At 38.9% G+C, this 23,678-nt stretch overlaps 1 protein-coding gene across 1 annotated transcript in view; it reads right to left on the bottom strand.

Moving 5' to 3' along the window:
• Nucleotides 1-23,678, bottom strand: part of DAAM (disheveled-associated activator of morphogenesis-like protein) — a 70,236-nt gene that overhangs the window by 6,149 nt on the left and 40,409 nt on the right. The window contains 12 exon segments of the mRNA XM_074089881.1: nucleotides 189-328; nucleotides 812-1,035; nucleotides 1,038-1,146; nucleotides 1,579-1,653; nucleotides 2,247-2,402; nucleotides 3,376-3,525; nucleotides 4,132-4,271; nucleotides 5,144-5,371; nucleotides 5,831-6,059; nucleotides 6,178-6,318; nucleotides 6,877-7,092; nucleotides 7,403-7,570. Of these exon segments, the coding sequence (XP_073945982.1) occupies nucleotides 189-328; nucleotides 812-1,035; nucleotides 1,038-1,146; nucleotides 1,579-1,653; nucleotides 2,247-2,402; nucleotides 3,376-3,525; nucleotides 4,132-4,271; nucleotides 5,144-5,371; nucleotides 5,831-6,059; nucleotides 6,178-6,318; nucleotides 6,877-7,092; nucleotides 7,403-7,570 (1,976 nt within the window).

Here is a 23,678-nt window from a genome sequence, read left to right as displayed (position 1 = left end):
GAAATATCCTCGTTTAAATTTTAGGTTTGGTATTTTCCCGAGTCGGCAAAAGCAATGTAGTTAAACCAACGAGATTAACGTATGACCTGGTTAAAGCCGTGGGTTTACGGTGGATGCTGATAGGTATGATGACAATTTTCCCGAGGGCCGGTTATGGTGGGATGAGCAATATACTCGTAAGTACATACCGGCATATCTCTTCGTCCGTCATCTTGAGCTTGGACAGCAGGATGGTGCAGTTCTGCGCGCGCCGGCCGTCGATCACGGACAGGATCTTGGTGCGAGGCTTGGCGCCCAGCTGACGCAGATCCTCCACGGAACCCTCGTTCTGGAATCACGCACGAGGGATTTTAAGACAGCATGTGTGAAATGTGAAAAGAAAGTGGAGTTTGTTGGTCACTTGTGTTTTTCCTAGTAATTCGACGAATTAGAAAAACAAAATAAAATAATTCAGAATTCAACTGACCTTCCTCGTTTTTAAATGAGTTAAAAAACAAGAGAAAATGGTCAATTTCAACTGAGTTACGTTAATTTCATTGTCTGTATTGATAAATCTAATAGCATCCCCTAGTTCGGTAGCCACGTTTTCAGCCGTGTTGACTCTAGATTCTGTCGCATATAGTTCATTTTCAAGCGCAATATTTTTCTTGAAAATTTACTTGAAATATTGGAGTTTATTTTACTTGAAAACCTTTGAAAGTACTCACGCCATATCTTTTTTGAAATGGACTGTATGACGACGGGCACTAAACGTTGTAGTATTTAATGTTCTTTCCATTTATTTTGTTAATAAATATTGACAATCACCCACCTGTACACCATTCTTCTGATAAGCGCAGAACATCTTGTCAATAGTATGCAGATCCATGGCGTTATACAGTTTGGTGTCATCCAACTCCTGCCATATAGTGCCGTGCAACTTGGCATCGGGCAGTTTGCTCCAGTTGAAGCTCTTCAGAGGATTACCGGGCGTGGGAACATTCTTCTTAGGTTTGGGGGCGGCGGGGGCCAGGGGAGCGAGCGGGGCGGGGGGATAGGCGCCGACGGGGGCAGAGGCGCGGGGGGAGGGGGCGGGCACGCCGACGGGGGAGGCGGGGGCGGCGGCACGCTGCACGTCTCTATTACTGCGCTCTTGAGGTTGCTGACCTATAGTTGGAAAAAATGTGCGTTTTTTAGAAGTATTCGGGTGTGACGTTGATAGGGTGTTAGGCTAGGCACTACCAATCCGAACAGTATTATTGGCACCAGATTTAAGCCCTGGTTCCATATTAACGGTAAAATACCGGTGCTTATAGTACTTATTCCAATTTCGAATAAAATATTATTGTGGAAAAAACAGAGCTTTATTATTTGAACGAATTTGAGACTTAATTTTATACACCTTTGCCACCTGTAACTACAAAGAATGAATTGAATGAAAGAAATGGCCAAATAACCATGATCTTATCTTCATGGTCAGGGATCGTTCTTACCTGTATTAGGGACACACTGAGGAAATCATCGACATACATGGAAGAAATTTTAGCTTTTGCATAGTAAAATAACTTAAGGTTGGCTCTCACCGGGCCATTAATTTACCTTAGCATCATCCGGTATGCTGCCCTCAGTGACTAGTTTTTCAAACCTCGCACGTTCCGACCTCTCTTGGTTTAGCTGTGTGAAAAACACACATATTTCATTATTGAATAGTGTTACTAACTTTTAGTAAAATTCTAATTGCTTTTATGGTTCTGTAGTCCTAGAAGGAATCCTGCTAGTTTCGTCATAATTATCCGTAAGTCCGTCCGTCTGTCCGCAGCTTAGCTTACTGTTAGTGCTAGCAAGCTGTAATATTGATTAATAGATTAACCATGCGGAAGTAAAAAAAAATTTTTTTTTTTGTTTAAATCCGAAATGTGGGATATCATTTAATTTTGATACCGCATGATTCTCATATTTAAAATTATATTGAAACCACAGAAATTTCAGGAAAAATAAATAAATTAATGCAACCATTAGGTTACGTGCGTAGGTTACGTGTAGTATCTACGTAGCCCAAGTACTTACCTAAAATAAAATGAAAATTCGAGATCAAGTGCGGGTAGGTACTTCAAAATACGGGTCCCGTTAGTAATCGCAATCAAGTAGTTCGAAAGACTTGCGCCGCTAGTCTACTCGTGATCACGGCCACTGCAATGTGGCCGAAACGTCGAGGTAACCTCGTCTCATTAGATTTTGGCGCTTGGAATTAAGAAAAGCAGGGAAACCTGTTGTTCGAGCTGACAAGCCCTGACGGCCTGGTGGCGCGCTCTCTCGGTGCTCTCCATGTGTGCGGCGGTTTCCTTCTCGAGGCGGTCCTGGAGGCGCGCGAGCACGCCCTCCAGCTCCTCGCGCTCCTGGCTGTGCTGGTCCACCTGTTTGTCCTGGCATGCGGCGGGTTAACGGTTAGCTTGATGGGTGATTCATAAGCTTGACCAGATATTGGCGTACGGACGGGGATACCAGATAAAAATGTCTAAAAAATTATATTTGACTTTTAAAATCTGGCGGTCGGATGTACCTAAGTGAGTATGACTAGAGAACCTGACTACTGTCTCAGGTTCAATCCCCAGAAATATGAATGTAAAATACGCATGTTAGTTCTCGCCTTCGGATGTTTATTTATATTTCTCAGTTGTTGAGTAGCCTTAGTAAAGTTCAAAAATATACTTTTGAACTTTTCAAAACTATTTACCATGGTCTTATTACGTCGTACTAATATTATTTAGGTTTATTTGAGAAGTTTTGTACAACATTGTATTATAACACTCAAGTTCCTTGTTTAGTTTGTGACTCAACTGGTATCAATTCTAACATGATGTTTAAATATCGCAGAAGATTATGCCATTAAAATTTCTGACAAGTCAAATTTACTAAAACCGGCATCGGTCTGTCACACCGTTTGATAGTGCGACATCAAAATTGTTTGGAATATGAATATATGTATAGTGAAATGACTGTAAACACTTTTTAAGGGACGTGAAACTTCAAGAATGTCTCTCAGATAGTGTGATTAATGGATACCAATACAAAAACCTGCGAGGGCAAACGAACTAACATTAATGTAGAGTAAAATCCATAAAAATCTGGTCAAGCTTCGACATGGCATGGTTTAGACTGTGATAAATGTTTCAGTTATAAACTTATTTAAATAAAAAATAAATATAATTTTATATCCATAAAAAGCATAGTGTTCGATGCCTTGTCATAAAAAGGCATTGCGGCAAATAAATAACAAAATTATCTTTCAACCACAATTAACGATGTATGGACTCATCACCGTTTAATCGAATGTGAATGTCAAGATTAATTTACCATAACCGATGGCAACCAAACGCATCTTTGCCTATAACTTACCTTCTTAGCCAGTTCCGTGGCGAGGTCAACGTTTTCTTTCTGTAGATTCTCTGCTTTGGTTCTTGCGGCGACTAATTCTTCTTCCTTTGCGAGCAGATGGACTATTTCGCCAACGTTTATTTCGAGCGGTGCCCAGTCTGGATCATACACCTAAAAGTATAAATATTGTAACAATAACAATAGAATGCCATTCAATCCTAACTAATATTATAAATGCGGATGTATGTGTATGTTAGTTACTACTTCACGCTAAAACGGCTGGACGGATTTGGAATGCATTTTATTTATTTACACATAGGCTCCTTTTTATCCTGATATTTCCGCAAATCTCGAAATCTCAACCGTCAGGATTATAGACATGAAATTTGTCGCGGGTGTCGGGTATTTTTTTGGGAATTTCCGTGGGAATTTAGTAAAATCCCGGAACTTCAATTCAAAAACGGGAGCTAACATTTTAGGCCGCTTGTAGACGTCCGTTGTTTCACCGGACAACGGACCGTTTTTTTGCCGGACTTGCGGTGTTGTATGGCTAAAGTCGCCGGACAAGTGTCCAGTGCATGTACACACATTCCATCATCATCAGCCATACTACATCACAAGTCCGGCAAAAGAACGGTCCGTTGTCCGGTGAAAACAACGGACGTCTACTCCGTCTACTAAGCCGCGGGTAAATTCTAGTAATATATCAATAAGAGGAATAGGAGCTCCGCGGTGCGGTGCATCATCGTCCGTGGCTCGCCGTGCGTTGACTGTTACCTTGTTGATATCGCTGGTGTCTGCCTGGACGTTCTCCTGGCTGCTGGCGGAGCGGCTGCCGGCGGAGGGCTGCTGCAGCACCACTTGTTGCACGACGCGGTCTAACAGCAGCCAGTGTTGGCTGTGAGGGTTGTACTCCACTGGCAACGAAACAAATAATGATGGGCAAAAATGTATGGTACTCAGCCCAATCACCAATAGAATTAGAACGTAAGTATTAGGCTTATTGATCCCACTATTTGCCGTAATTGTTATTATGAAGACTAGACTGAAGACTGGGAGGAAAACGGTCAAGCGTGAGTCGGATTTACGAGAAATAGCATTGCAACGCATGCGTGGCACAGCTAGTTGTGTGTTTGTGTATATTTAAAGGCTGATAACTCTCCTCTCCAGGGTTTTTTTAAGTTTGTCCCCGTATTAGAAAATGAAGCTTATATTAGCTTTCACGTGATATACGAGATATACATGAGATTTGTATTGGTTATATCGGCCAATTTGCCCATCATTCTTTTACTTAGTAAGCAAGCAAGGATCATCAACAAATGCGGATAGGCGGACGTTTTTCTGTTTTAGGTGTCGATGCGCGCACCGTACTTGCCAGCTGTTTCTTATCATGGAGTCAGGGCTAAGCTTTATTAAGGCTCCATGGCAACGCAACCCGCCACCAATCAGAGAAAAGGCGAGACAGAAGAAACTGCAAGTACGGACAGTAACAAGAAAGAAAATGCATAGAGTTCAATGCAGTCTTAAGCCCAGTTTAGACATGCAAAAAATATCGTGCAAGTTCCACTACACACTCGTTGGCTTTACGGCCTCACAATTTAATGCAATTTGCACGTTTTTCTTTCAAGTTTTAACCGGGCTTTATCTGGTGGCGATTTGTTTCCTTAAAGTATACCTAGTGCCATCCACGAAGACGCGTGATTTTGACAAAATTAGACATTAATGAAATTGTAATAAGAACCACGGCACGCGTCATCGTGAATAACTCGACCTATACGTGCATATTTACATGGCAGCAGCAAAAGATGCTCCAACATAGACAGCAAATGAGGATAAGCCGCCGTGTGGCTCAGTTTCCGCCTCAACAGCTCGAACATGCCGCCAGCACTCTTGGTGTCCACGTGTTGCTTGTCGAACCGCCTCGCCAGCTCTTTCTCGTCCTCGTTGCGAACCATCTCGAAGAAGTCGATGTGACGGTCCAAAGTTTCGTTTTCGTATTTGCGGAGTTTCTCGATTACTTGAAATAAACATGAGAGAAAGATTGTTGCACTTTTCAAAATCAGGACATGCAAAAGACTTTTCTTCCAGTTTAATTTTGTAATAAGTAAGTTTCAAATATTTTCTGTCAGACTTCAAAGTTATTAAACACTCCTGTATTTTGGAGGAAAAGATTTATTTGAAGAAAAAGAGCACTATAAGAGTACCTACTTGCTTTAATACTCACTATCTCCTAAACTTCGATCGCTTTCTTAGCTATCCATCAAAGGAGTTCTCCACAATTTTATTTAACCTTCTTTCAGCCCACTCGCCAATTTAGACATGTTACTATAATTATTCATACTTTAATATTTTTTACCTATGCAGGATTAATTTAAAAACTCATATAAAAAAACCATTAATCTGGTAGCATATTGTAAAGGAAGCGAGTTCTACTACTACGCTTTTTATGCCTGAACCATTAATTATCTTGACTCACCAGGCTGTATCCCAAGCATAAGGAACTCGTATCTCAAATGCAGTCGGAACTCCAGGCTCTCCTCCCCCGCTCCGTAGTTCAGGACAGCGTTGACGAAGGACATGATAGCAGTCTTGAGCCCTAGGTCGTCGCGGTATGCCCCCGTGCTCCGATCCAGCTCGTTGATGACTGACTGGAAGCGGGCACGCTCCGCTGCGTATTTCTGGTAGTGGACCATCGCTTCTAGCACCTGAAGTTGGATATTTTAACATTGAACTATGGACTGATACAGATGATGATGCTCGCTGCAACATACCGTCCAACTACTCGATTCATATTATTGTTTCATCCTACATCGAACACCGTACCTTCTTGTGTCCTCCCGGCACCAAGCAGACGGCTCCGAGGATCTCCAGAGCGGCGATCTTCGTCTTAGCGTTCTCAGTGTCAAGGGACTGCGCGATCAGATCTATGCTGGTTGGATGCGCGAGCACATGGGCGCGACCCGTCTGTAAACAATAAAACGCTAATGAACGGTGGGGTTTCATGCCAAATTCGCTCCTATAGATGATAAGTTTCTCGACAAGGTTACTCCAACTAAATACAGCGGATCAGCTTGTAGTTCACTGTGTTTGAACGTCGTCTAAAAGATAAATCAGTTGAAAAGATTGAACCACGTAGCAAATTTTTCGATTAAACTTATGATCAAGACCCCATAGACTCATCCCATTGATTTTGGAACCAAGAAAAAATATATTTACTTGCTTGGAAGATGACCTGATGTCAACCGTATTGTTCAATACGCAGGCTCTTCACCATCACTTTCTACCCTCATCCTATACAGTTTGAGGAAAGAATCAGTGACAGCGATTGTGATTTCGGTATTACGCACTCGGGTGCCTTCCACAATATAGCCTTTGGTAACAGGAATTCGATGGATACGGGCGGTGCAGGACCAATCATTCGGGCGTTCACTGATGGAGACCTATATCCAGTCTTTCGGCTGACGATAACAATAACAATGTAGCAGTCCTATTCGAAACCTCTAGTCGTCTAGGTACACTCACCGAGTTGTTCATAAGCGCCTTGATCCCTGCGATCAAGTTATGCCTATTGATGGCGTCGTCCCTGGGAGCGCGTTGTAAGGCGTCCAGCAACGCGCCCAAACCGCCCTGCTTCACGAAGCGCAGCACAAAACTGTGCGCCCGAGTACGCAACGCTGTCTTGAGCCCGTCCAGGAGGGCGCAAGACTCTGGAGCCACGCCGTCTGATGAGGCGAAGGCCTGAAATAGAGGTAGATATTGGTCCAAATAAAAGTAAGGTCTGATTCATGTGAGATATCTAAAAAGAACCTTGTCAGATCCTACAGTCACCAGCACCAATAACTGACACATAAAAGCGTGCATAAATATATGACACGACTCTAATTTTCTAGGGCTGGTAGGACGTGTCAAATATGAATGCAGGTAACTGTACTGCACACGTTCAATTATAACAGACTCTGAAAGCACTAGCGAACCACTAACGCTTTCCATCCCATCCATCCACCACTCTGATTCTGCCAACTCAACAACCCTATTTTCCAATACTCACATCAGCGATCTCATTGAGCGCCTTGATGTACTCCTCAACTTGTGGGGCCGTGGCGAGAGGTAGCACCTGCCCCGGCGGCGGCCGGCGGCTGCAGTATATCTGCCACTTCTTCGCCGCCGGCAGATCCATCATGGCGGCTTTGTTCACCGCTGTCAGGTCCAGCTCTTCCTGTAAAGAGGAGAGAAGAAGCATTAGGCTCGGTTTCGTACTCGTACTATCGTAACAGAAACAGTTGCGCTGCATGTTATCGACTAAACAGGGCAATGCTGAAAAATTAATGGCTTAAATCCTTCAAAGTCACATTCTTCTAATTCACTAATGTTATATTTTAGCTACCGAGAGTTAAACCTAGCTATGATGCGTCTGAATAATATTTGAAGCAGTAACTTCTTTTAAAGAATTCTTGCTAATATTTTTTAGTAGGCGCTTATATCGGTCTGCAGCCTATTAAATATCAGACTCAGGCCCCTGTTTTAATTGGGCACTCTAGCCACATGCCCAGAGCCGCCACTTATTCTTTCGGAGTATAGTGCAAATGGCCCCATTACCCTAGAGTGCCCAACTGCCCAGGGCAGGCTCCCGCTAGGTCCTGCCTTGGCCAGACACTACAAGTATGTCAGAACTTTGTAACACAAAGTGTGTTCTGTGACTAAAATATAGCGACGATAATTGGCCCCAGTGAATTCCCAACTCACCGAAACTAACTTTTACTTAACCAGGTCATTCCTAAACAGGAAACCAAATTGATTTATCCTTGGCAACATTCACATCATTAGTCGATTTAAAAAAATATTTTAACCTAGGAGCCACCTCATGCAGCGAATTCCGAGCCTTGTACGGCTTCTAAAAGTGGCCATCCAAATAAATGACGTTCATGAATTAAATATGGTGACTTTTTATTTTGCTTCATGTTTATGTACAAACTGATTCATGTATCTATTTCGACTGTTTTATGTATGTAAACTGTTTATTACACAAAAAAAATCGGTCGGCCTGTTCAGTCAGCAGTTAGTCTGCGACACAGAATAAGTAATAGTACGCGATCTGTTGCACTGTGCTATTGACCGCGTATGATGATAGAACATGCCTATTTATATTTAAGTTTGTCATCATAAAGTCCGGATTTTGAATAAATTGTACGTAATGAAATCGGGTACTAGCATTAAAATAATAGGGCAGATGCCACCATAAAAAAAAACTCTGAAAACCAGTTTAAATTAGAACATTACATGCTTTAAAACTAATTAATAGTTAGTCGATTTGTGTTGGTGGATAAGTGACGTCATTACTAGCTATTGCCATTTAAAATCTATGGGAGAATCATGTTTAACAGCATATAAAAAGTACGTCAATTTATTGGTGGTCCCTATTACGAATTTGGTGTCTTTCTTTTTAGAATAAAAAATAGTTTAGATTTGCAGTTTAACTGTGAGTGGACCCTGAGGGAGTGTTCATGTAAACACGGGAAAAAAACTAAAAGCAACCGAAAATGAAATTATTTTAATTAATACAAACGAATCTAGGCCATTGCAGTTCAAACGTATATCAGTAATCGCTTTATCAGCCCACGGTAACAAAAACAAATGACAGTACACTTTAACAAGTCACGAACTGTCCGCGTTGGAACTAGCGGCGTCAACTTTAAAGGAATGATCAGGGTTACCATATCTCAGGATTTATCCTGATTTTCAGGATTTTTAGACTCTCTTCATGTGTACGGCTGGATCTTCTCGGGATTTCCGGAATTTTCAGTAAAATGTAGTAGATTTTTTAGTTTTCTTATTAAAAGGTAGAAATGGAAAATAATTTTCTCGATACACATCTATCCTAAAATAGTTATTTGTGTCACAAGGGAGCAAAATGGTGTATTTACGGCGAGGGCGTAGGTACATTGAATCCAGAATGTAGCGAAGGATTCTAAAGTAGAATCCTGAGCGTAATGAGGGATTCAAGTGTTAACGCCCAAGATGAAAATAATTTTGCTCCCGAGTGGCTCATACAACTTTTCACACCGAGCATTAAGAAACTTGAAAAAAACAAATTCTAAATATTATTAAAGAACAACCAGCATAGAAACTGGCGTGGCTTTACAATTATCAACTTCAAAAAATGGCATTTGCAATAAAATACTTAGAAAAGCCTTGAACAGAAAAGTTGCACTTTGATCCCTCTCGTCAGGGAGGAAAAGTTACTTTTCTGAAGGAGAGGTGTGAAAAAGATTTTTTAGATCTTATTGAAAAGGTACAAAACTTAAAGCCTCTCTCTATACGTAGGTATATTGAAAAAAAAAACTGTTTTGTTTGTATTTCCCGCGCCAACACGTGCGCAAGACCCCCGAGAATCAAGCAGTCCTTAGTACACAAAATTATGAATATTTCTTTTTTATTGTAGGTATATTACGTTTGCGAAAAAAAAATGTGAAAATGCGACTAATCCTCAGGATTTTTTGATAGAATCGGACTTTTCTACGGAGGTTTAAATGTTCATCTGGTAACTCTAGCAATGGGGACGCCCGCGCAACCTTTATGGTCATTCCTAACGATCTACAGATTCAAATGTCAAACGTTAAGCGGATTTCCTTGATCGAAGGAAAGTTGATTGAATATATCGCCTGCCAAGCACCAGCAGATGTTCCTGCGCTCCGACTTCTGGCCGGAGGGTGTGGTGTTCCGTCCTTTTAGGGTAGCGACCAAGACGACGTTCAAAAATACCTAATTAGCTTTTTTTCGTATTTGTTTTTTGTATGTTTTTCTTGAGTTTTATGTATTTTTGCATTTTTTCTGTATAATTTGTATTTTACAGTGCATTGATTTTCTGACTGTAATGCTGTAATTTTTTATTGATAATTAAATTAATAATAAATAAATAGATCGAATAAGATGGCCGATGTGGCGACAGTTTACTAATAGTTATTATTACAACCGGGAGTTAAATGCGACAAATTACTGCGAAAATTACCTCAACATTTTGACCTTTCGACCAATATTGCAGCTGTCCTGGTCACACGTGATTTCAGCCATAATTTGTCGGATTTAAATACCAGTTGTAATCCATACCTCCTTACGAATATTACAAACTACTGTTACTCGCGACTCCCTCCGCGTAGAATTCGTTTTACGGTATCCCGAGGAAACTGTGCAATTTTCCGGGATAAAAACTATCCTGTTTATGTCCTTCCCAGGACCTCAAACTATCTGTTTACCGAATTTCGTCTTAATCGGTTCAGCGATTTACACGTGATCAGGTAACAAACAAACAGGCTTACAAACTTTCGCATTTATAATATTAGTGGGATGTGAAAGCAACTCTGTCTGTCCGTTATCTCTTCCTGCTTAAACCGTTAAACCAAGTAAGATGAAATTTGGTACGGATATAGTCTGAGACCCTGGAAAGGATCAAGGATAGTTTTTATCCCGGAAAATTGCACACTTAGTTCCCGCTTACTGTTTAGTTTAAGTTACCTTTTATCATCGGTACTATTGAATCACGCGTTGTGGTACAGTTAGCATCAAAAGTAGCGAATCACATTTTTACTTTGTCGTATTAGCACATATGTCAAAGTATGGTATTAGTACGTTGCTGTAAAACGACAAAGTGCAAAAGTATATGCAGCTATCTTTAGATGCTGACTGTACGAGCTGAATATAGTCATAGTTTACTTAGTTTATAATTAAGATAATTGTGGCTACATTTACACAAGTGAATCGTCTTAATGTGATAGCATTCAGTGTGAGAGATTAAATATTTTTTATTCATTTCTATCTTGCTTGATGTTACTTTATAATTGTGGCCGATTCGCCTTATGTGATTCGTAGAATGCTAATATTATCCACGTTTTGGTTCTCTTCATAGTAAAAAAGAACATGACCACATTAATGCCACTAGCAAATTGATAACAATAAAAATAATTAATTATTATTTGGATTTTTTTTTATTTATTTCATTTATTGTTATTTTACTAATTTTGTTTTTTATTTCCTGGTATGAGTTTCAATTTTAATTTAATTAAAATATTTTTTTTGTTTTAATTTAATTTTATGTATGTACCTAATTACGTACCTATTCATGTAGTCTGAAATATTACAATAAAAATAATCTCATGTTTTTACGCCAAAACACTGGTGCAAGCAAACTAATCGCCTCTACTTTCGTTATTACTCTAAACGTTTGTCTTTCACAATGTTCGCAATAATCGTAACAACTCGCGAGCGACCGCCGCAGGCGCGGCGCCGGCGCCTTTGGATAAACCGAGCCATTACGCGCACCATAGCTGGCGAATTAAGTGAATACGGAACTAAACGCACTAGATTACAATGCTTTCATGCCCGGAAAGGTTATTTTGAATTAAGCTAAACAGCGCAATAATAAACCGTTTAGTTTCAATCTATTTTTGAATTTAAGTTTGAGGACTCGCGGGCCTAGTGATGTAAGTAACGAATATTCGCATTCGCATTCGCGAATATTCGCATATTTTTGTATATTCGCATTCGCATTCGCACAATTTCAGCGAATGTTTTGCGAATATGAATAAGTATCAGAAAAAAATACAATTATTAGATAATAGTAGGTTCATAAATCAAAATGCATCCATTTCTTATGTTTTTGATACAAGAAAAAAATAACTTAACCTCGTAATTACATTATCAGTCTTCACTTAATAATTTGTTATTATTTATTTATTTACTTTGCGATGCGTTCGTATAAACTCGGTAATTCTCGGAACAAAATACAAACGGAACGCAATTCGTTCGAACGATACTGCCATAGACAATTGGCGCCAGCTGGGCTACTATGAAACTCAAAACTCGAAGTTCGTATCGTACCGTCCCTCTCGCTCTCGTATTAAATAGTATAAGTGTCAGAGGGACCGCACGACACAAACTTCGAGTTTTGAGTTTCGTAGTAACCCAGCAGAACGAAAAACTGAATATTCATTGTCGGTAGCAGATATTTGCATTCGCATTCGCATTCGCGAATGTTCAAAAAATGACATTCATTACATCACTAGGGGCACACGGGCGGTTAACTGTTCCAAAGAGACGAAGTTCCTAATTTTGACAGTCACTGACATGCTATGCTAAATATTGATGTTAAATAATAATTAACACATTCTAAACTATAATTGTAGGGCAGTCAATCAATACAGCCCCTTAATTATCACATCACCGTGGCTCTCGTTACAAATTGATCTCAAATAACTTCCTAAAAATGCATTAAGAAAACGAATAGAATATCTATTCACATCACGACCGAGAATGCCAAGGTTCGGTCGCAAGCATTGGCCTATGAAAGAGCGTCAACTTTTTGACGGATCACCGTGACATAGGGTAGACATGTGACAAATTACAGCTGAGTTAACACTACCGAACAACCGAGAAGGAAATTCCAGTCCATTCGACTTTATTCAGACAAGCCATAGGAACTTTTCAAGTGTAACTTAACTTTAGGTGGTTTTGTTTTGCGTTTACAAAGTTACTGTTGCGACGCGTGAATCTAAAGTTTCTCGTGAAGATTGGTCGATAGAAGACGAATTTCAGATTTTTGTCAAGGTATAACATAAGTTTGTACTTACACGGTAGTGACACTCGGAGCTAATGAAGGGCTTTGTTTTATACATGAGAAAAACTGGGATGCTTGGAGCATTTGAGTTCGGCGACATGTGGACATTTAAGCTTGAAAGCTTGTTATAGTGGAATTTGGTTTGTGACAGAAATGCAAAACATGTCGTTTAAATTAACAAAGGGATAGCTGTTTAAGTTTGTTGGGGACTTTAAAATATTTTAACATTTGTAAAAAGCCTAATGAGAAGTAAGTAAGGAACTTAGTCCGCGGAAAGTGTATTGTTAATTTCATATTCATGAAGACATCTTTTTTTGTCTGAGGTAGGCATTGATGAAGACTTGAATACAAAAAAGAACAAGAAACCATTAATAACTTTGCATGTGCAGTTTTAAAATCGTTTATCCTGATTCATATATTAGCGCACAGCCAGACCTACGAAGTCTAAATACTCGATTTCCTTGAGACCCAACCATCAGATCCTGATTTTTAGACGACCAGATGGCCTAGTGGTTAGAGAACCTGACTACGAAGCTTGAGGTCCCGGGTTCGATTCCTGTAGATATTTGTATGAAAAATACGAAATTTAAAATGTATTTAAGTATCCATATAATCCGTTGTTAGTACCCATAACACGCTTTGCTAGTTACTTTGGGACTAGGTCAATTGGTGTGAGTGAATTGTCCGATATTTATTTATTTATTTAAAAAGATATACAACCGAATTGATAACCTCACCTTTTTTTGAAGTCGGTTAAAAACGGCCAGCTCAATCTTCTTTTAGCTACTATAAACGCAACTTTTAAGGCGTATAACTACGTAAAAAGATTTTAGGCCAGCAGGCGGTATAATTGCCGTGCGGCATCCATGCAATCCAGGCCTCCACATAGTCAGCATATCAGCGTCCCATTACGCTACAATTATAATTTGTGCAGTTAGTGAGATCATCGCGGCTGTCGACCTTTTGCCGTAAACCGGCCGGTGGCTTATGAGGAAAAGTGTGCGGTCATTATGTGTTATTATTTGGAGAGCGCGATGGATTTAAGTTGGGGAGAGTTTTGGCCCAAGGCGTGGATTGTTAAGTACATAACATGAAGATTTCAGGTGACCAGCAGCTTTTTTGGTTTAACTCAACTCAATGTTAGGTACTTGCTTAACCAATAATTCGCTACAACCTCTGGACGATTAATTAGACTTCTTGGAAGGAATTCGTTCCGACTAACGTATGTACTGTTTACAAAAAGTTACTGTACTGTGTGTTAGGTTTACAAAAGTGGTCGGAACTAATCGCTGTCGTTGGGAGCCAAAGTTTAGCTTATTTACCAGTAGGATGATTAAAACAAGATGTCATAGGAAAGAAAAAAAAGTAACTAATTTTTTGCTGTAGCATAGAGATAAAGTAGTAAACGGCAGGACGACCAGCAGGGCTACTACGAAATTCGAAAATCGAAGTTCATGTCGTTCGGTCCCTCTGACATTTATACTATTTAATACGAGAGCGAGAGGGACGGCACGATACGAACTTCGATTTTCGAACTTCGGAGAAGGCCCTCTGGAAGCACATGAAATCAAGCGGTAGAGGCATCCAATTGACAGAGAAGAGTGGAAGAAAGAAGTAGAGGCCTTCACCAAACAGAGGGGCATTCCGATAGGCTATAAAAAAAAATAAGACACATTTCAACACGTTAGGTAATTCAGGAATCATAAAGTTTCACCCTAAACGAGACACGTAACGCGAAAGCGGATGCACAATTTTAATAACAACGTATTACATTTAATAGATACATGAAAAAATCATTATGAAGTGCGAAGATTAACTTTCCCAGCTGCAAGGAAAGTTATTAAGTTGTTTGCACGTCGTAATCGTAAATCACTGCGCACGAGTCGCCGAACTGACCTAGCCCAACATTGCAAGTGTACGGTCAGCTAAGCGAAGTGGCTTATACATTTTGAAAGATATAACGATAGGAAGGAACTTGCCGCTTGAAGGAAACAGGGATATGACGCTGCAAGGAGATACAGTAACACCGCGATATTGGCCCTGAAGGGTAACTTAGACCATTGGAATTAACTCGATCCAAATTTTATTATTGCATTAAAATTATAATTTATAACACATTGCTATATACCTATAGGTGAAAAACTTAAGGTAAATGACCTGTTGTATGAAGTAGTAACGTGCCCGTATAAACAAATTGACGTTCCAAATTCGAAAAATGACTTAAGCTCTATATCAATTCTGTGCACTACTACATGCAAAAGGTCATTTACATTAAGTTTTTTACCTAGTAGTTGATCTTATCTGACCGTCCAAGTTTTTTAAGAACCCACATTGAGTCAAAGTAAATTTTGTCAGCCCCACCCCAATGGATTTACTATACTTACTGTTTAGCGCACTTTAATTGAACCCAAATCGCATTCACGATTTCTTTCTGTCAGACGGTACAAAATGAGGGTAGAAAGAGATGGGTTCGCGAACCCACGCGTTAGGTTAATGTCCTGTTTATAAGTTTATTATGACAACCCTATTAAGACAATCCCAAACGACCATAAAAGATTTTTAAAGGGATTTAATTATTCTGTTGCTTTTTCACATATTAATTCAGTGTGCACTGTACTTCACACGGTCGTATCGCGTTACGTTGAAGTATAGAAACAATCCGCGGCTTGCCAGCGCTCGAAAGCTATTGCCTTCGGCCCAGCACTCCTGACAGTTCCATTAACCGACGAGCTTTCTACGCCCTGCGCGTACGCATAGAGATTGAGATGTATATGTTGATGGCTGAAGATAAAAGACCATCATTAAGGAATTTGTAGTGAGATGCAGGTATATACGTTTTAAGGGCATCTAAAAAGCTCTTGACGGGACTTGGAGGATACGAAATCGACATAGGTACGATACCGGAAGCAAGGACTCACTAAAGAGAGATTGAAGTAACTATAGGGGTTGACCGTTTACATTACACAATGACTCTGACAGACACGAATGAACAATATAAACTGGCACTAAACGTTGCATTGCATGACTTGGTAAATTATAGCAAAGAAACACAGAGAAAAGCGTTGCTATCTGCGACAGTTTTAAGCTTTTGCAGGTAGCATCGTTTTAATTTTTTAACCGACTTCAAAAAAGGAGGAGGTTCTATGTTCCAATTTTTGTATTTTTTAATGTATGTTCACCGATTACTCAGTCAATTGTGGACCGATTTTCAAAATTATTTTTTAAATCGAAAGGTTATTTTTCTGAGGTGGTCCCATTGTCACCAAGTAAAGATCTGATGATGGGATCCTAGGAAAATCGAGGGCAAACCTCAAATTTTATAGGCACACCTATGGCGATTTTGGCATTTTTAGCATTAAGATGAGCATTTACATTCAGAAAGTATCATTTCGTAACCTGGACCTCATGAAGAAGACCGTGATGACCAATGGAACTCATCAAAGCTAAGTAATGCTAGCTCGTCTATGAACGATCATGATTAATATACCCAGATAAGCGACTAAGAAAAAGCTTTAAGTTAATGATTAGTTCGAACCGATCTGATGCTGAAGCCAGAAGGTAGGCAACGGAACTCTGTTATAAAACAAAGCAACTAAGTCGTGTTTGGGCTTAATGGAATCGTTGTGTTTGGCTAGGAATCACTAAAAAGTGAGAAATAAAGAAATGTTTTAACAAAAAAGTAAAACCGACTCCAAAAAATAAAAAAAATATGGAACCGACTACAAAACCCTTGAAAATATTTTTCTAGGTACGTACTAGCTCGAAGTCGGTGCCTCAGCACGACCTAGCAGGAGGGATTGAAACCCATAGTATGTAAAAGAGGTAGACGACTATTGTCCCACTCCTGCTGGCTCGTGCTGAGGCACCGACTTCGAGCTTTTTGTAGTCGGTTCCATTTTATGATATTTTTTTGGAGTCGGTTTTACTTTTGTAATGTACCAAATAGTTATTGTACTAAATAAAGATATGTCTTAATGCAATTCTGACAACTTATAACACACGATCTATCGGCCTTGCACAGCTAACCGCCTTATTAGTTTTTCGAATGGCCCGAGTCATCCCACAGATCTAACAGTAGCTTCCAAAGCTACTTTAAACAATAAATATCGTATCGTCTACGTAAACTGTAAAGTATTTTACCCTGCAATGTCCGCACTGCGGCTTTCATAGGAAAGTTACGATCACTTTGCATATATGCTTTTCTCCAGCCCAATGCCGCACCGTCTAAACACTCGGAACTTTCAAGAGTTTTACTCGGAAATGTCACAGGTTACGTACCTATTGGTGACAAGTTATTTCCCATTATGTTAATGTGTTAGAAATAGCTAAAGCGTGCAAATTGTTGTGATCTTTATGATTTTATGCTTGTAGGAGCTGCTTTCTATGCAAAACATATTATCATTTCACCATAGCGGTGATAATTTTGATTAAATTAAACAGCTTTCAAGCCTATTATCAAACTAGCTTTTGTCCGCAACTTCGTTTGTGAACCAACTTCCATGGGTACTTTGCATTTTCTCAGGATAAAGTATTTTTATAATCAGGAATATTTTAGCTCTATCAATGAAATACTTTAACCTGTTCAATTGTTTCCAAAACCACCTACCCCTACACAAAAACAAATTTTACATCTTTATTTTTGTATAAACTGGCCTGTATAATATAAGTGGGACATATTATGTCCCACTGCCGGGCAAAGCCCACCATTTTTCTCTCTTATACTCGTATAAGCACAGAAAAACAAACGCTCCTATTCCTTTTTTGTTTTCATGCCGCAAACTCTCACAGCGAGTATACTCAAATTGTTTATCTTCTCCTATTGACATACCAGGTCATAACGACGTATGCGCGTCCATGACCTTACATTATATGTCAACGATGCGCGACCACAGTGAAACAAAGCGCATCTCACGACAAACTGTTACTTGAACTTGGTTTATCTCTTATCTTATCTTGAAACTAATGAGGAAAGACTTATACTTGAGAACGTAAGGTTTCAAATGTCTTTGAAGATTGTCAATTGAAGGAAAACTTTCTTTTTGTAACTTTAATTGGTGGGTATTCGGTAAAAAGATTACATTAAAAAAGTTAAAGGTTAACTAGCTTAAAGACTTTCCTTTATCTTTATTATCCTTTACTTTAGTCGTTGTAATTAGAAATATTTCCGAGACAATATTAACTTAGGTTTATCCAAGCTGATTGGAAATTACCTGACATGGAGTATCCGCAACATTTTATTTATTGAATATAGGCTGTAGCATTGTGAATGAATGAATAAATGATAATTTTTTCGCTGAATATGGTTACAACAGGTGGAATATAATATAACAGTAGTTGCGTCGCTCTATCCATTACTAATATTATTTATGTAGACGATATTGCAGGAAACCGATCTTAAAATCGATAGTATTATTAAGTAATCGTAATAAAACGCGCTTCAAGGCTCAGTTTAGTTTACACATGGATTTGAGATAAGAGCTTTTTGCAATACCATCAGATACTATCAGAAACATCAGGCTGTTGAAAAGGTCAAAATTATTGATAAACTTGTCCCAGAAGGATTCCGAGAATTTATGTCAGCTCCGACTTTGTATCACAAGTTATAACGAAGAAAAAACTCTGAATAAAGATATACTGTTGATTGAATTGTTATGTAAATAAAATAAACTCTTCTCTCGTGAAAATTGAGCATCGTTTTAATTACATTAGTAACGGTATTAACTTTAGATACTTTTGAAGTAATCACAGCCATTCAACTACATCGTCATTTGTTAACCGGCACCGAGGATGACGTTGACACACGTGTCACTAATAGGTTGGTGACCTTTCCAGCGTGACGCACTTAGCCCATGCAAATGATCTTAGTATATCTTTAGACTAGACACAGATATAACTTTGCTATTACTTACGAAGAGGTCAGCGGCAGTCGAAGTATATTCAATCACTTGTTTCGATAATACCAACTTTGAAGAGGTTGGACGAATTTGAGATAAAATTAAAATAATGAAAAATTTGGAGCGTAAATTAATGTGAAAAACCAAAAAACATTGTGGTTTATACAAAATAAATATGTATTATCATTTCGGCCTACAAAAAATGAAGTAAATCTATGAAAGTGGTAGCGGAGTAGAAAGATAATCATCATCTTCATCATATCAGCCATAGGACGTCCACTGTTGGACATAGGGCTCCCCCGTAGACCCCCAGTTGCCTCGGTTGGAAGCGGCTTGCATCCACCGTGAATCCGCGACTTTAACCAGACAGATCATCCGTCCAAATACGACTCCACTCTCTGGACTCTCTCTACTCTCTGGTTGTGTTTGAAATACGACTTAAAAAAAGTCAGAACTAAACAGACAACAGAAACACATTTCAAAACAGCGATCACTAACAAGAAATGCTCTACTATTATCGGCGTCCGAACAATTCAATACGAGTAGGCGCGTGGGACCTGTATGCCTTGGTACGAAGATCGTGACTCTTCGATGCCGAAGGTCGCCTAGAGAATTATAACCAGTCGTAATGAACTGGAAAATGCGTGATCTAATAAAGCTATTCAAATTCAAATATTAATTGGACCAGGAGAGGTCTAGTGAGTGACCTTTGTAAATAGGTAAGTTGGGTTTAAAAAAACACGCGAAGAAAAATGCTAATGAAGTTTTTGTCAAAAACATATCTAGAATTTAAGATATAGCAAATTCGCTAAGGCTTGGTAGCAAGTTTGAAGACACATTATCTAAAATAGCTAATGGGCAGGATATAACCTATCGATTCGACAAATAACATCCGATATCAAACTGTGAGTCAACAGGATGATAAATTGGAGTAGACGTCATCAAGAGAACCTAACTATGATTGATTGTAGTACAGGCGCTAACGTTCAGGGTACGGAAGAAATCATTAATAACTCGTAGTGGCCTGTAGACGCCAATCATCTCATGACTCCGCAGGGGTCTAGTGAAAGTGTCTACAATCAGCACGATTCTGCATTGTCAAGTCATTGCGAAGAATGCAAAGTCAGCGATTGCCAAATATGAGCAGACAACAGAAACCTGTCCCCGTACATGCGGAGTAAAGAAACCGCAATGATTTAAGAGAATTTTAGTCCCACGGCTAACAATGTTTGATGTAAATGAAAGTAGACGTACTAAGTAAAGATTACATTCAGTTTTTGTCTAAAAAGCTAAATTTAATGTGGCTCGTAGTCGTAACCCATCGTTGTATCTGTATCGTCTCTATTTTTTTTTGTTCAACATACATGAAACGATTTCATAGTCAGATTTTCCATTGTTTACAAATATGTTGCATGGGATCGGTAATGTTATGACATGTTATGACTCCATGCTGCATTTCGAAGCATTACATACCGGATCGACGAATAAATTTGACAAATGTTTACCAACCTGTGATACATCCTGTGATTGATAATGTTCATGAACACGTCTGACTAGTTCTTTTTTATTTATTTATTTTATATAGTTTCATCGATATTATCGATAACACGACCAATGTCAAGGTCAATCTCTCATCTGACAGATTAGTTTCAAGTGACACGCTTATCTTCGCTTAGTCGCTCAGTTCCTCCTATCGTACCAAACATCAGATAAAGTACCGACAGACATCTTTCTTGGGCTCAGCAATGCTCTGACCAACTGTTAAATATTATCAAGAGTGAAAGTGATATATTATGTTATACGTTACATCACTATCTGTTTGTAATTAACCCTTCATGTACTTGACAGAGACAATCACGTTTAATTTTAATTTGTTTCCGCGTTACGTAATTTACAAAATAACAGAAACCATTTGGTGTGCGCTCAGTTTAATTTCGTTAAATACAAATTTTATCGAATTGAAGAAAGACATAAAAAACGACAGAAGAAGTACAAAGTATCGTTAGCATGAGAATAAATTAAGTCAGGGCCAATACTCAAATATCAAACATGACATAAGATAATAAGACACCACGTATGAAGGTACAGAAAATTAGCAATACAACCCGTACCTAATACCTACTCGAAGAACAGTTTTTAATTGAAAAAGAAATGCTGACATCGTTGTAACCTTTTATTGTTTATTGATCATAAATTGGGTGTTAATTTAGCATTCTATGGGGCCATTATCTACTTTACGCCATGCCGTTTATATCTTAATGTGGTGAAATTTATAAGCCTTTGATTTATGTCGATAGTTTACAAGTTTTACAACTCCCGTTTAGATCTAGTTCCGAACTGAAATTGGTGGTTATAAAATGGCCACTTTCAATAAACAAGTTGTTAATTGTTTATTATACGTTACGAGTTCGCCAATGTAACAGCATCATCAATATAGATGACTTAATTTATGTTTTGGTTATATTCGAAAGTAAAAAGCGGCGAGGTTGTTTACGTCCAATCTACCTTTGATACCTACATATTAATAACTTTTTAACCTCATAGATCTGGTATCAAGAAGACACGAGAAAATTTGATGATTGAAAACGTATTGGCAAATTTGAAATGAAACTTGAAAGCTTATTGGCAAAAAAATACGATATCGTTCTTGTAAGATTACAGTATATTATGCATATAATGGTAATAAGTAGGTTTATTCCCGCGGCTTTGCCCACGTGAAACAAAGAAAAAAAAACTAGAATCAGAATCAGAATTATTTATTTGTAAAACACACGTACTTTGCATGTTTCAAAAAAAACCTTCTTGATGCACCTCTAGAATGCTCAAGTACAGTCAAGTGCAAAGATATCGACACGGCCAAAGTTACAAAAATATGTATACACGACTTTATGCACTTAACATTAAGGACGTGTATACATATTATTTTAAGGCAACCAGATGGCCCAGTGGCACAAAACACAGATAATTCAGAAGTCAATCTCCATACAAGTGCGCTCGAGCAACGCACACATAGACACTGCTCACGGACACGATATCTCGGCCCGGTTGGGACCAGTGCGAGCGCGAGTGCCATCAGCTTGAGACACGCGTCTGTGAGCTTTTTTGTGCAATAATGGAGCAACAAAAAAAAAATTTATTATAACTGTTTAGTGGACGGTTGTTTAAATTACATGGTCGCAAGATATTTTCTGTGACAAATTTATAATATACTTAACAATGACATTAAACTTAAATTTTAGTTATTAATTTATTTTTCCATTCTCCCCGTTTCATTCTCAACAATAAATCAAACAACTAGATAAGAGTGCCACTACCACGATAGTTTTTTGGTGCATAAGCCATAGTTGACATCCTTAGAGCGACCGCCGAGCGTAGGTATGAAAAGTGAAGTACCTACATACAGGAGATTGACTTCTGAACTATCTATATTTTGTGCCAGTGGTTAGAGAACCTGACTACGAAGCTTGAGGTCCTAGCAGGGCTACTACGAAACTCGAAGTTTGTGTCGTGCGGTCCCTCTGACACTTATACTATTTAATACGAGAGCGAGAGAGACGGTACGATACGAACTTCGAGTTTCGAGTTTCGTAGTAGCCCTGCAAGTTCGATTCCCGTGACGGGGCAGATATTTGTATGAAAAATAAATTTGCTAAGCTTACTTTGGGACTAGGTCAATTGGGGTGAATTATCCCGTGATATTTATTTATTTATGTATTTATCTATATAAGCATGTTTATCCCTTGCCTAGTACTTATTCATAGCACAAGCTTTGCTTAGTTTGGGACTAGGTCAATTGGTGCCAGTGTCCCACAATTATAAAAAAAAATTGTAACTTTGGCCGTGTCGATATCTTTGCACTTGACGGTACGTGTCTGCTAAATTTCATGACTTTACCTTCAGTATTTAATTTAAGCTGTACTTTGTTAGTCTAGTTATTCTTTTGTAGGTATATAGAATAGACCACAGAAGTTTTGCCTATTTTATAGCGGCACTTAATACAGCCCTGTAGGCCTGTAGGTTATCAAGGTGTAAATATCTACGTAAAGGCCGACAGTAGTTTAGAAACCTGGGGTGTCTGCGTGGAGGTGCCGTTTTGACAGATGCGAGGGAGGCGCCATCCGGACGCCGGGAGTCGCCACTTTCTAGTTGCACCGCCGCGGATACTATGATAGGGTTGCCAATGTACAGTCAAGGGCAAAGATATCGACACGGCCAAAGTTACAAAAATATGTATACACGTCTTTATGCTCACATTAAGCTTATATTAAGGCCGTGTATACATATTTTTGCAACTTTGGCCGTGTCGATATCTTTGCCCTTGACTGTACCAACAGCCAAATATGTGGTCTACCACCCTAAAGTTGATAATGGTTTGCATGTCATAAAACAATAATGCCAATAGACGTGTCTGTCAACTTGAAAGCTCAACTTTTGCGACATATTCATTTGATAGGAACTTGTTTAAAAATTAATAGACCACTTATTTGGCTGATGGTACATATTTGACATTAAGGTTACCACAATATTCAACCCTTTTATCAAAGATATCGGTGGACCGTATTTTGACATATAATTTCAGTAAGCGCAATAAACGCTATACTTAAGTACTTTCAGCTATACAACTATGAGCATTGCCAGAAAACATTGAAACAGTCTTAGATATGCTACAAATAGCACTTCTCTTAAAGACGCTCATCGCTCAACTATTATCTAAGTTTCTGTAGCAACTTTGTGTTAAAATTTAGTTAAATAGTTATATAACGTGCCAAATCATAGGTAAATGGTTAATGAACCTGAGGTATAGATAGATTCTTCAACGTTCA

The sequence above is a fragment of the Choristoneura fumiferana genome, chromosome 7 (genome assembly GCF_025370935.1).
Source record: "Choristoneura fumiferana chromosome 7, NRCan_CFum_1, whole genome shotgun sequence".
Classification (NCBI taxonomy): Eukaryota; Metazoa; Arthropoda; class Insecta; order Lepidoptera; family Tortricidae; genus Choristoneura; species Choristoneura fumiferana.
Note: the sequence above shows the minus strand (reverse complement) of the source record. Positions and strands in the feature narration are given on the sequence as shown.